Source organism: Pelodiscus sinensis, chromosome 18 (assembly GCF_049634645.1).
Source record: "Pelodiscus sinensis isolate JC-2024 chromosome 18, ASM4963464v1, whole genome shotgun sequence".
In the NCBI taxonomy this organism is placed as follows: Eukaryota; Metazoa; Chordata; order Testudines; family Trionychidae; genus Pelodiscus; species Pelodiscus sinensis.
Window position 1 is genome coordinate 4037175 of NC_134728.1, and position 12406 is coordinate 4049580.

The 12406-nt window shown below is 55.2% G+C and overlaps 1 protein-coding gene across 1 annotated transcript; it reads right to left on the reverse strand.

Moving 5' to 3' along the window:
- Positions 1 to 643: 643 nt before the first annotated feature.
- Positions 644 to 2069, reverse strand: UCN (urocortin). The gene is made up of 2 exons (XM_075900772.1): positions 1786 to 2069; positions 644 to 1315 (listed from the first exon to the last, which is right to left on the reverse strand). The coding sequence occupies exons 1-2, from the start codon at positions 1852 to 1854 to the stop codon at positions 905 to 907; spliced, it is 480 nt and encodes a 159-aa protein (XP_075756887.1). The 5' UTR covers positions 1855 to 2069; the 3' UTR covers positions 644 to 904.
- Positions 2070 to 12406: the final 10337 nt, after the last annotated feature.

Sequence of the window (12406 nt, forward strand, 5' to 3'; positions counted from 1 at the left end):
GGAGGGGGCTTTGTTGGCAGCCCAGGTGCGCTCCGCTGGCATGAGGTCCAGGAGTTGGACAGGCAGCGGGCTGGGATGGAATCCGACGCCGCCTGGAAGCGGTTTGAGTCCCGGGGTGTCATCGGGAGAGCAGTGAACAGCCCCCCCCCTCCTCCGCGGGGAGATCGCGGGCCGCCTGTCGCTGGAGTTTGCTTTGGGGCTGTGTCGGGGGCCGTGTCTACACGCTCCCACCCCCGCGGACACAGCCCCCCCCCCGCTTGTGGAGGTGCCACGAGCGGGCTCTGGCATGAGGTCCTAGGCACGGCGCTGGGCAGGATCCGCGCCCGGCCAACGCTGCCTGCCCGCGGCGCACTCCGATTCCGAGCCGCGTGGAGCCGCTGCAACTCCGGAGTGACACCGGGACCGAAGTGCCAACCCCACGGTCCCGTCCAGCCCCGGTGGCAGCTTCGAACCTGGCTGCCCCCTCCCCCCACGTGCTCCGTGGGATCGCGTGGAGCCTCCCCCCCCCCGTCTCCAGTTCCCCCCCTCGCTAGGCCTGCGGGCCCTGCTCGCTGGGAGGAATTGGGGGGGCAGCCCCCTCCCGTGCGGGCGCCGCGGTGGGAACCCGGCCGCCCCCTGGCCCGGTGCCTGCGGGACGGAGCCGGGGCAGCCCGCGGGCTCGGCTGAAGCGAAGCAGGCTTGTTCCAGCAGCGTTTATTGCGCGCTCGGGCACACAGAGAACACGGGACGGAGCGAGGACACCGGGGGGCGCGCAGCCCGCAGCGGCGCCGGGGGCCGCCTCCCTCCGCCCCTCGGGTTCCACCCCCGCGCCCCCGGGCTGCTGCGCGGTCGCGGGGCGCCGGGGCGCGCCCCCCACGAGGCGCAGAAATGGACCTAACCGCCCCCCTACCCGCCCCGCCCGCCCTCACTTCCCGATGCTCTGCAGCAGCAGCTTGTTGCTCAGGGCTTTCTGGGCCAGTCTCTCCTCCCGGGACATCTCCAGGAACTCCCGCAGGAGGTGGAAGGTGAGGTCCAGCGAGTTGGGTCTGCCGCCGTCTCTCCGCCGGGCGGCGGGCGAGCGCCCCTTCCTCCGCAGCTCCGGCCCCCCGGCCTCGCAGAGTCTCTGGAGCGAGGGGAGCCCCGCAGCCGGGCCCCCCGGCCCAGCTCTCCTCGGCCACAGGTCCCAGGCTGGCTCGGGGACCAGCGCCAGGGGCGGGGCGGCTTCCCGGCGCAGCTCCAGCGGGGAGCAGTTCTCCGGCGGGAGGCACAGCAGGACCAGGACGGAGGCAGCCGAAATCAGCCTGATCCTCATGGCCTCTGCTTCCGGGCTGGCCGCCTGCAAGAGACCCCCCCTCGGGTTTACCCAGAGCCGGGGGCCCCCAGGCAGCCCCGCCCGGCACCGGCCCGGGCCGCTTCCCCGGGCCAGCAGCGATCGCTCCAACCCAGCTGGCTCCAGCCCCGGGGCAAGTCCTCGGCCAGCCCCGGCCCCTCCCGCGCTTAGCAGGTAATCCAGAGCCGCCCCCCACCCAACCCGTGCCCTCACACCCCGGCTCCTGGCAAGGGGGATCTCCCCGTCCCCGGCTGCCTCTCTGCCTGCCCGGGCTCCCCAGCACGCCCCGGTGCCAAGTTACAGCGCTCGGCTTTCCCCTTGGCTTCGCTCCGGGCGCTGGCCTAGGGGCGTTCGGCGCAGAGCGCGGCGCCCTTGGAGAGGCTGGAGAGCTGCAGCCCTGCGGACTCAGAACCTCTGGGTAGGGGGGAGACACCCCGGCCCGGGCACGGTCCCCGGGGGGGCGGGGGAGCACTCACGGTGGCGGGTCTCCGGAGAATGCAGCCGCTGGTCCCACGCGCAGCAGGTGGCAGGGTCCCCTCACACATCAACCCCCTCGCCAGCCCTCCAGGCAGGGCGCTATATACCCCCCGCAGCCCCCCGCCACGTGACGGGCGTCTGGGCCTCGGGAGACGCGGGGGGGGGGGGGACAAATCAACTCCGGCTGGGGAGCTGCGGGCAGCGTGACGCTGGAGACCAGCTGGGGAAGGGAGCTGGGACCCCTCCTCAGCGCTGGAGCGCTGGGCTGAGTCCCGGGGACGGGCTGAGGGTCGCTGATTGATGGGGGGGGGGTGTAATTACCACGAACAGCTGCAGGCGCAGCGAGGCTGGCGCGGGGCTAAGGCGCTGGAGCTGTCCCAGGTGCTGAACCGGCCTCTGGCTCATTCCCTGGCTCGGGAGTTTCCAACTCGCTGCATCCGGGAAAAGGGGGAGAGGAGGAATCACAGAAGCCTAGAACTGGAAGGGGACTGGACAGGCCAGCAAGTCCCGTCGCCTGCTCTCCAGCCAGGGCCAAGCACCGTCTAGACCATCCCTGACAGGAGTCTGTCCAACCTGCTCGTCAATATCCCCAGTGATGGAGATTCCACAACCCCCCTAGGCAATTGATTCCAGCGTTTAACCCCCGGACAGGACGTTTTTCCTGATGTCCAACATGAACCTCCCTTGGCGCCTTTCAGCCCATTGCAGGAACAAAGCAGCAGGCTCATGAAGACAGGGTATGGCTGCTGGTAGGCTCTCTCCGTCTGAACAGCTGGGTAGCTGGCTCACTCCACCTCTCACCTCACTCCACCCTCTGCCCCGCCTCCCCTCTTCACTTCCAACAGCAGTGACTAAGGTCAGGCTGTGAACCCCCCTGCTGCGGCAGACACCTGCACGGGGCCCCTTTGTTAGTCCTGCGTGGGGCACAGAGCTGCAGAGACCTCAGGAGTCATCAAGTCCAGCCCCCTGCCCAAGGCAGGACCAACCCCAACTCAATCAACCCAGCCAGGGCTTTGTCAAGCTGAGACTTAAACACCTCTAGGGATGGAGATTCCAGCCCCTTCCTAGGGAACCCAGCCCAGCGCTTCCCCACCCTCCTAGGGAAATAGTTTTTCCTAATATCCAACCTAGACCTCCCCCACTGCAACTCCTTAGTTGGGAGGAGTCCGAATAAGGGTGTAGGGGCTCTAATTTAGGCATTCTCAATGAAAGGCACCTGGCAGGCCCGCACGACTGATTCACAAGCTCAGGGGACAGGCGGCGAAGGCCTGGCTGGCTGGGGGATATGTATTCCACCACAAGATCAACATTAGCGCTATTTCTTTCCCTCTCTGTGCCCCTTGAATGGGGGAGGCTGCCCCCCTAATCCACTAATAGGGGATGCACTGGATTAACCCAGTGGTTCTCCACCTCGTTACCACTGTGGGCCACAGATGCCACTCGCATTGTGTTATGTGGGCTGCCTCCACGCAGGAGATATAAGATCGGCCTGGCCCTGAGGATGCCATGTGGGTCACTGCCAGGGGGTCTGACAGACTTGCTGGCTCCCTGGACAAGATGGGAGGGGGTCTCTGCACTCCTGGAAGGGGCGGAGTCTCTGCAAAAGGGGCGGGTTAGCACTGCCTGGAGTGTGCCATGCCACCCCCACCCCTGGGCAGCCCTCAGAGCCACCATGGCATGCTGCGTGATGCTCCAGCAGTGATTTAAAGGGCTCAGGGTTCTAACCACTACTGCTGGCACGGTAGTGGCAGCAGCTGGGAGCCCCAAGTCCCTTTGAATCAGACACCCTGGGGCAGGTGCCTCCTTTGCCCTCTTCTTTGGTGGGTCTGGTCACAGCTACAGGCTGACTGGGCTGCAAGCGGCCCCTGGCGGCGGGTTGAGAACCACCAGGCTAAGCAGTGAAGCGTCGCAGTTGTATAGGAATAAAAAATGTGAGCTGAGGTGTCTCTTTCATTTTTCTTCTCCACTTCCCTTGGCGTGATTCATTTTATGAGTTCAGGGAGATCAAAACTTCACTTAGTCTAAATACGGCTCTTGAAAGCAATTTTCCTCCTTTGGCTCAGTGCAGAGGTAAATACTTTCCTGTGCCACAAACGTTTAGGCCTGTTAATGCAAATTGTGGCTCACAGAGTGATTCTCCCCTCCAAAAAACTCCCCCCCCCCCACGCTTACATCATTCAGCCTTTGGAATGCAATGCTCGCTTATTACGGCGATCAGGCAGAATTAAAATTCTCCTCAATAAACAGCTCAAGGTTAGAGAAGTGTCTTTCATGCCAGAACTTGGCGGGATGGAAAGAGGCACTAGCCGGGAGGTGACCCTATGTGCAGGCCGGCTTTGAAGACAAAGGCGAGGCGGCTTTCTCGCTGCTCATTCCAAATATTCCATGCCCAGTTTGCCTGCCTGCCTGCAACCCATTCAAATGCAAACTGATTTCAAGCCTGTAATTGGCCAGGGAATGAGACTGCAATGTAAATTTCATCCCTCCCCCCCCCCCAGCTCTTTGGTATCGTCTTCTTTGCTCAGTTCCCCATATTCCCCAGGGCGGTAATTGATGCTCAGCCCCAGACCTTTTCCGAAAGGGCTGGACAGTCAGAAACAGGCCCCCTTTAAGGTGTCTCAAGTCTACCAGACACTTTTGAGGGCCTTGGCCTTGCATCTTGATGAATCCGCCGGCAGTGCAGATCAGCTGGGGCAAGGAGAGAGGCCACGGCCAGTTGGCTACACTGGCAATTGCCATGTTTTTTCCTGGTGGGGCCCTCATACCAGAAGAGGGAGGCCTCCTTTGTCATTTGTGGCCATTGCTCCTCTTGCTGGCAGTGAAGTAACATGTCTTGGGCCTGGCAGTAGTGTAGCCAGACACAAACCCCATCTTGTTTTTCCATGAACCCCATCTTGTTTCTCCCCTCCCCCAGAGAGCACGAGAAAGGCAGTCAGCCTTTGATGCCCTGGGAACACAGGTGTGCTGCCTGTCCCTGACTCTACCATAAACAGAAACCAGACAGTAAATGGGCTAGCTGACGACTGGGAGGCCTCCCGTCGCCGTGATGGCTAGTATCAGTAATTGACACGCCTGCACTCTCCCAGGAGAGGAATCTTCGCCCATCACATACCAGAGGTGCCCATTGTCTGCATTTTCCCAGGTGAAAATTATGCTTTTTACCCTTCGTGGGAAACTTGGCGTTCAAAGCCATTTTTCCTAATTGGCCACTTGAGACCAGGAAGAAGCCCATGTGACCCAAGGGGTATAAAGAGGGGTTAAGTTGCCCACCCCATTTGAGCTCCAATCACCTACACCTGCTGGCAGGTATTGATTGTCTCCCGAGGTCCGTGGGACGCCCAACCTCGCCCTACTTCTTCCCGAGGGATTGAGAGAAAGACGCTGGCCACACCAAGTCTGGAACGCAGGGGTTAGAATTGTACCTGCAATGTGTTTTCTTTATGTGTACACTCTAATTGTCTCTCTGTTATAAGTTTAGTTACTTTATTATAGTTTCTTAAAGCAAACTGCTTCATTTCTATTGTAAACTGCCTTTGGTAAGGTGATTTAGCTATAAACTTTGGGAATAAGTGGGATGCCCTCATCCACTTATCAAATATATATATATATATACACTGAACCAAGTTTCTTTATTTCTTTTCTCTTTCTTTCTCCTATAAATAAGCCAGTGCGTGTCAAGCTTCTGACTTGAACCCGTGCTGCTGTACCTGAACCGAACACAAACAAAAGAACTTCAGCCGGTCAAAAGGGACAGGAATAGGAAGAGCTTGGGCGTTTTGGATCGTGTCGCTTCCAGGGGACAGATCCATTGGGGCACCTCTCAGCCTCCCCAGGCTGCCCGCTGCGAAGGGATTTCTGTATCCTAGCAGCTAAAATCTGAGGTGTTATAAGCTCTCCCTATAAACTCATTGGGGCATCCATCAACCTCCTCCAGGTTGCCCGCTGCAAGGGACCCCGGTCTCAGCAGTTGAAGTCTCGGGTGTATTGCGCACACACACACCGGGGTGTCTGAGAGCCTGTTGGCTGCCCTCTGCGACAGGACCCCGGTCCTAGCAGTAAAGTCACAGACGTTAAACTATTTTTTGGGGCACCCTCCAGCCTCCTAGGCTGCCCACTGCAACGAGACTTTGCGTCTCAGCAGTTGAAGACTTGGGTGTAACACACACGCACACACTTCCCTGACCATTTCGGCTGACAAGTAGTTTGCTCACTTCGCGAAGCCATAACAGGAAAGTATTGAGGGGAAGGTTTTCAAAGATCCCCGTATGAGGCAGGCACTCAATGTCCAGGGAAGGGGCGTGGAACAACCCTTCCTGCCCTTGAACAATCCCCTCCTTGACGGCTTTTTAGCTTCTCTATGGCATTTAGCAGCTAGAGAGAGGATGTGCCGCCAGCCATCCAGGGCCCACAAATAGTGCCTTTCTGAGTAGGACAAATATATGGATAGTAACAGTCCTTCGTTCTGGAAGGGATATTAAGCCTTGTGTGCCAGGGATTAAGATGGGGAGGATCTTTCTTGGGTTGGCTGCAGACCCCCAGAAAAGTCAGTTAGGGGCTGCACACAAGTGAGAACCAACCAATCAACCCCTCACTGATGTGGCCCCTGACGGAGGAGAAAGACACTCCCTGCATTCCCTGTGCACACCAGACCCTGCAGGGGCCCAGGCTAGTGGATTTTGTGTGCTCTAGCCATGCAGAGGGATGGTGGGGAGCTGGAGCCCCAGCGTGGGTTCCCCAATGCTGGAGGGAAGCCCCGAGCCTTGGGGGCCAGATCTAGGCAAGCCAGGGGCCACATCTGGCCCCCGGGCCTTAGGTTCCCCATCCCTGGATTAAGACAATCTCTAACACAGGGGTTCCGCAACTTTTCAGCATCACACCCCCGTTTTGATTTTTTAAAAACCCTCACGACCCCCCCAATAGCAAAACTTGTTGAGCCAAAAAAAAAGGAACTGACCAGGGCAGCAAAACTTGATGGGGGGGGGGGGGCTGAGTTGCCTTGCACCCCCCCCCCCCAGAATCTCTTCATGCCCCCCAGTTTGGGAACCCATGCTCTAACAACTGGGGACCAGCATGAGATCTGAGGTAGCCGGCAGAATATTTCTCATCTGCGACTGTGAGGTTCTTGGGTATTCCTGTGACACATCGCTTGCTGGCCAGAGACAAGATCCTGGGCTAGATGGATTGGAGGTCCAACTCAGTCTGTCAGTCCCCCTATCTAGTTTTCTAGAGAGGTGCAGAGCTCCAGAAATGGAGAGTGTGCATGTGTGTGTGTGCATGCACATGTGTGTATACTGGGGGGGGAGACCCATTTAGGTTGTGATGAGGCTTGTAAACTGAAGTCAAAGCTTTGCTGGGTCTCCTGAATACGGAAAGGGTTAACAATACAACACACCTCGCCTGGTTCTGGAGAGCACCATGCTTCATTCAGATAATAAAGGCCAATCAACAGTGATTATACCTTATAAAATGCAATTCTCCCCAGGTAGATACGATGACAAGTAACAGACACAGATAACAACTGCTACCATGGGAAGGCGTCACCCATAGTAATTCCTAATATAATGAAACTGAGCAATCATTCATAATGGCCTCTTGCAGCTATCATTATCTAAAGAAAAGAACAATCCGGTGAGAGAAGCTTTTTATCTTTATTCTCCCTCCTGGTTCGCATGCAAGACACTGTTCTGTACAGACTGCCCGTGTCTTTCATACTGTTTTGCCTTTTCTTTTTGTGACATCCCATTCTGTGAACGGCACGGAGGAGGGCTGAACGTTCAGTAATTGAGCTGGATGGTTGTCCTTGCACCGCAAATGCTCCATGACAGCTTTATGACACTTCACAAGTTCTTAGTGTCATCAATAGAGGAGGATGCAGATAGACAAGACTCTCTGGCAGCCAGATAGGAGTTGATTTGGCAAACACTTCACACATGGGTAACTGGACTCAGATGAACAGTCCCAATGAAATTAATGGCACTCCCTGCACAGGTACTTGTTTCAGACCAATTCCACAAGCCAGATACATAGTGAAGGGGGGTTGGAACTTAACTTCATTCACAAGTTTAATTCTTATACAAATGGTATGAACTGGGATATCGTCTGGCTCGCACATTCTCTTCCACATGTTAATGACTTAACCAACCGACCAATGAAGGTGCTAGCGGTTCTTATCAGCCTCTTGTAACTATTTAGTCTTTAAGATGCTACTAGACTGTTGGTTGTTTTTTAGTTTGTCCTATTACAGACTAACTTGGCTACCTCTGAAGCTTATCTACTCGCTGTCTTTCTTTTCTTCCCACCCCCCCTTTTTTTCTCCTTTTTTCTTTTTTTCCCCCATCTCCCCCGCTCCTTTCTTCCCTTATTTATTCTTAGAGCTGGACTTCTAACACTCCTGTCATCTGAAGAAGTGGGTTGTGCCCACGAAAGCTCTTGATACCATCTGGGGCTGCATCTAGACTGGCATGATTTTGCGGAAATACTTTTAACAGACAAGTTTTTCCATTAAAAGTATTTCCGCAAAAGAGCGTCTAGATTGGCAAAGATGCTTTTGCGCAAAAGCATCCGTGCCCAGTATAGCCGCGCTTTTGCACAAGAAAGCTCCATTGGCCATTTTAGCCATCGGGCTTTCTGTGCAAAAAATGAAGGTGCCTGTCTACACTGGCCCGCTTGCACAAGTATTCTTGCTCAAGAGGGCTTATCCCTGAGTGGGAGCGTCTAAGTATTTGCGCAAGAAGCACTGAATTCTTCCATTAGAACGACAGTGCTCTTGCGCAAATTCAAGCAGCCAGTGTAGACAGCTGGCAAGTTTTTTCTATTTTCCTATTACAGACTAACTTGGCTCCCTCTGAAGCTTTTGCATGTGTAAAGCTACTCAGACACAAAACCACTGGCAGACTTGGGGCCCTCGTTTCTCTGAGGTAGTTACATTGGCCAAGGGAAGGGACATAGTGACGCTTGAAGTCCAAGTTTATGTTCTAGGGTTTAGTGTATGTATTGTGAGAGACCCAGGGCAGCTGGCTATAGTAGCTTGGTGGAGGGCAAATATACAGGAAATAGTTTTCTATTCTCTGAGTGAACAGGCAAGGCACTGCTGCTATGTAATTGAGGCAGGCAGGCACCTGGGGCTAATGAAGAGCTTGCCAGTAGCATCAGGCTAACCTGCAGCCAATGAAGGTCAGTTTAAAAGGCTTCCCCTCAGGAAGGGCAGGGAGAAGGCCAAGGACTGAGAGTGAGGATGTGCACTGAGAGGGCCAAGGATGGGAGAGTGGTGGAGGGCTGTGGAGGAGCAGGAAGGATTGCTCAGGTACCAGGAAGGTGTTAGGAGGGATCATTTGGGGAAGTGGCCCAGGGAAAGGCTGCAAGACTTGGAGTAGAGGAAACGCTTTAGGGTCCCTGGGCCGGAACCCAGAGTAGGGGGTGGGCCTGGGTTCCCCCCAACCCTCCCCAGGCCGCTACAGAGCCTGCCCCTGAGAGGAGACACCAGGGCTGTGTCTACACTGGGCCACTTATTCCAGAAAATCAGCCGCTTTTCCGGAATAAGCTGCGAGCTGTCTACACTGGCCCTTGAATTTCCGGAAAAGCAACGATGCTCTACTGTACAAAATCAGCCGCTATTCCGGAAGAACAATTCTGCTCCCGCTCGGGCATAAGTCCTTATTCTGGAACACTGTTCCGGAAAAGGGCCAGTGTAGACAGCCCAGTAGTCTTTTCCGGAAAAAAGCCCCGATCACGAAAATGGCGATCGGGGCTCTTTTCCGGAAAAGCGCATCTACATTAGCCACAGATGCTTTTCCGGAAAAAGGGCTTTTCCGGAAAAGCAGCCTGCCAATGTAGACGCTCCTTTTCCGGAAAAACTGAAAACGGAATAGTATTCCGTTTTAAGCATTTCCGGAAATTCATGCCAGTGTAGACACAGCCCAGGACTATGGAGGGGTTTTGCCCCAAACTATGGATGAGCCTGTGATGAGACTGGCTCAGTAGGCCGTGACCCTTGCCCACAAAAAAGGACCAGAGGCCGTGAGGAGGGCCACAGCGAGCCTCTGAGGCAAACACTAACAGCCAGGAGGCGCAGGGCCCTCAGGGCACGGCCAAAGCTTTGCCATAGTATATACTCCCAAACTGCGATGGCGCAAGTAGCAAGATGATTAAACCCTCGATTATCTCGACTCTAAGCAAGAAGCGACAGAGTGTTTTCTAAGTCTGCAGCTGTGGTTTTTTTCTCTTTTTTTCCCATTCAGATTCCTTTCGCGGGAAAGAAATTGCAGTCGACGTGAGCACTTTTATAACTGAATCTAACGTTGCCTTTTTCCCCCTCCTTTTTAACTGGAACGAGCTACCCTAAGGGTCAGCAATGAGCCATAGCCAGGCAGACCCCTTGTATCTGCATGGAGGCCTATGGACAGCCATAGACCTCCCTGCAGAATCAGGCCCACTGTTAGTTCGCTTCTCAGATGGCCCTGCTGAAAACATGTGTGAGACAGAGGATTAAAGGTTTGGAGCGTTTCCCTGTTTTATGTGATTCTCTCTCGCAGTTGCCCCACTTTCTGTGGACACTGCGCCTGGAATTGAAACCTGCAAAGAGCTGTGGGCCGGGACCGTGGGCTCTGAGTCCTACTCTCCGTATGACAGCAATTCTCCACCTTGCTTTAGCTTGCACGGGTGTGCTCTTTGGGGAACTGCGATGGCAAGGAGGGAGGTGAAGGCAGGGCCGGTGTTTCATTATGTCATGGCTCCTTCCGCACTCTGGCATGATCAATGCAGAAGTGGGGGCCAGCAAGTGTACCCCAAAACCGTATCGACCAGGCTTTGGTATAAAACTTCCCCCCAATCTTAAAACCCTAGATTTTGGGAATAGAATCTCGACTTCCACCATCCAAATTAATAAAGAAACCAGGGGCGAGACCATTTGGGAAAATCTCACCCCTGAAGGCGGGAACTGCCCAGAACAAAGGAGGGAAAAACCAAAAATTCCTTTGTCCCAGTTTGAAATTCCTACCTACATTCCTATTGGCTACTCCACCTGGCTAGGTAAGGGACATAGTTAACCCTTTAGTCCCCAGGCTGCTGGCTAACCCTCACGATCATGACACATTACTAGCCTATTTATCAGAAAATGTGTAGCTCCTGCAGAGTGAGCAATGGGCATGTTGAAGAACTTTTTTCCCCCCTTTTCGATGGTGGTTCCGGGGATGAATGAATTTCCCAAGGGTCCGAACCCAGCATCACTCCACTTTCCTAAAGGAGCCTCTTGGGTAGCGCTGCTCTGTGAAAGGGTGCAGCTAGAGCAGCCTAGAATCTGGATTCTGCTGGAGACCGGACAGGAGGGCACAGGGAGATGTTAATCAGGTTAGAAGCTGTCCTGCTGGAAGTGCAATGCCTTTGATGTCGACCTGCTGGAAGTCCAGGCCTGCCCTAGGAAAGATTCACCAGTCCAGCTAGCCCAGCAAACCCCCCGAGGGGCGGACCAGCCGATTGCCTGCAGGAGGGCTGTTGGTAGCGCGGCATGTATTGTTTCAACGAGCGAAAGAAGAAATACCAGCCTTGCAGAATGGTCTCTGCACCAGGGCTGTGGCCAGGACGGCAACGGCATTAAAAAATCACACCCCTAATTGTCGCTGCACTTCTGGCAAAAGCCCTCAGGTAGGGGAAGCTTCCCCAGTAGGCAAGTGAATTGGCTGCTATAGCTTATGTCTCTTGGGGACCTGGGACACGCCATGCGGTCGCAAGCACTAACCACAGTGGTGATGGCAAAGCTTTTCCTGGAGGGTGGGGCGACAGGATTCGGGGGGCAGCTGCTACTGGGTATGTCTACATTAGCCCCCTAATTCGAACTAGGGAGGCTAATGTAGGCATTCGAACTTGCAAATGAAGCCCAGGATTTAAATATCCCCAGCTTCATTTGCATGTTCCTGGGTGGGCGCCATTTTTAAATGCCCGTAGTTCGAACTACCTGCCTGCGGCTACACACAGCACGGACTAGGTAGTTCGAATTAAAGCTCCTAATTCGAACTACCATTAAACCTCCAGCAAGGAGCTTTAATTCGAACTACCTAGTCTGTGCCGCGTGTAGCCGCGGGCAGGTAGTTCGAACTACGGGCATTTAAAAATGGAGCCTGTCCGGGAACATGCAGATGAAGCCCGGGATATTTAAATCCCAGGCTTCATTTGCAAGTTCGAATGCCTACATTAGCTACCCTAGTTCGAACTAGGGTGACAGTGTAGACATACCCACTGAATCTCAGAGGGGTTTGGCCACCCCCTCCTATAGGCCCCTTGCTTTATATTTTCTGGTTCCTCTGCTTTAGCTAGGGTGTGCGCAGACACTTCCATGTTTGCACTGGCTCCTGCTTCCCCCCGCTCCCTGCACTGCTGCCTCTGATACAGAGGCAGCAGCGCAGAGGATGGGGGGAGGTGGCTTCCCCCCCCCCCCAGGAGCTGGTGTGCATGCGGACCTGAGAGCCTGCGTGTAACTGTGAAGGTTAATGGAGGATCCTAGGCTCATCGGTTAACCGTGTGCAGGGTTACACGTTCACACCCCTCGCCTCTGGTTTATGTCCTTTTCCTGGGGCTCTGGGGTACACGTTAGCCACTCTGGATAACAGGCTTCTCCGTCTGCCTGTA

Coding starts and splice junctions, on each gene's coding strand:
- UCN (XM_075900772.1), bottom strand. CDS start 1,854: ATGTGTGAGGGGACCCTGCCACCTGCTGCGCGTGGGACCAGCGGCTGC. Junction 1,316..1,785: donor TTCTCCGGAGACCCGCCACC/GTGAGTGCTCCC, acceptor GGTCTCTTGCAG/GCGGCCAGCCCGGAAGCAGA.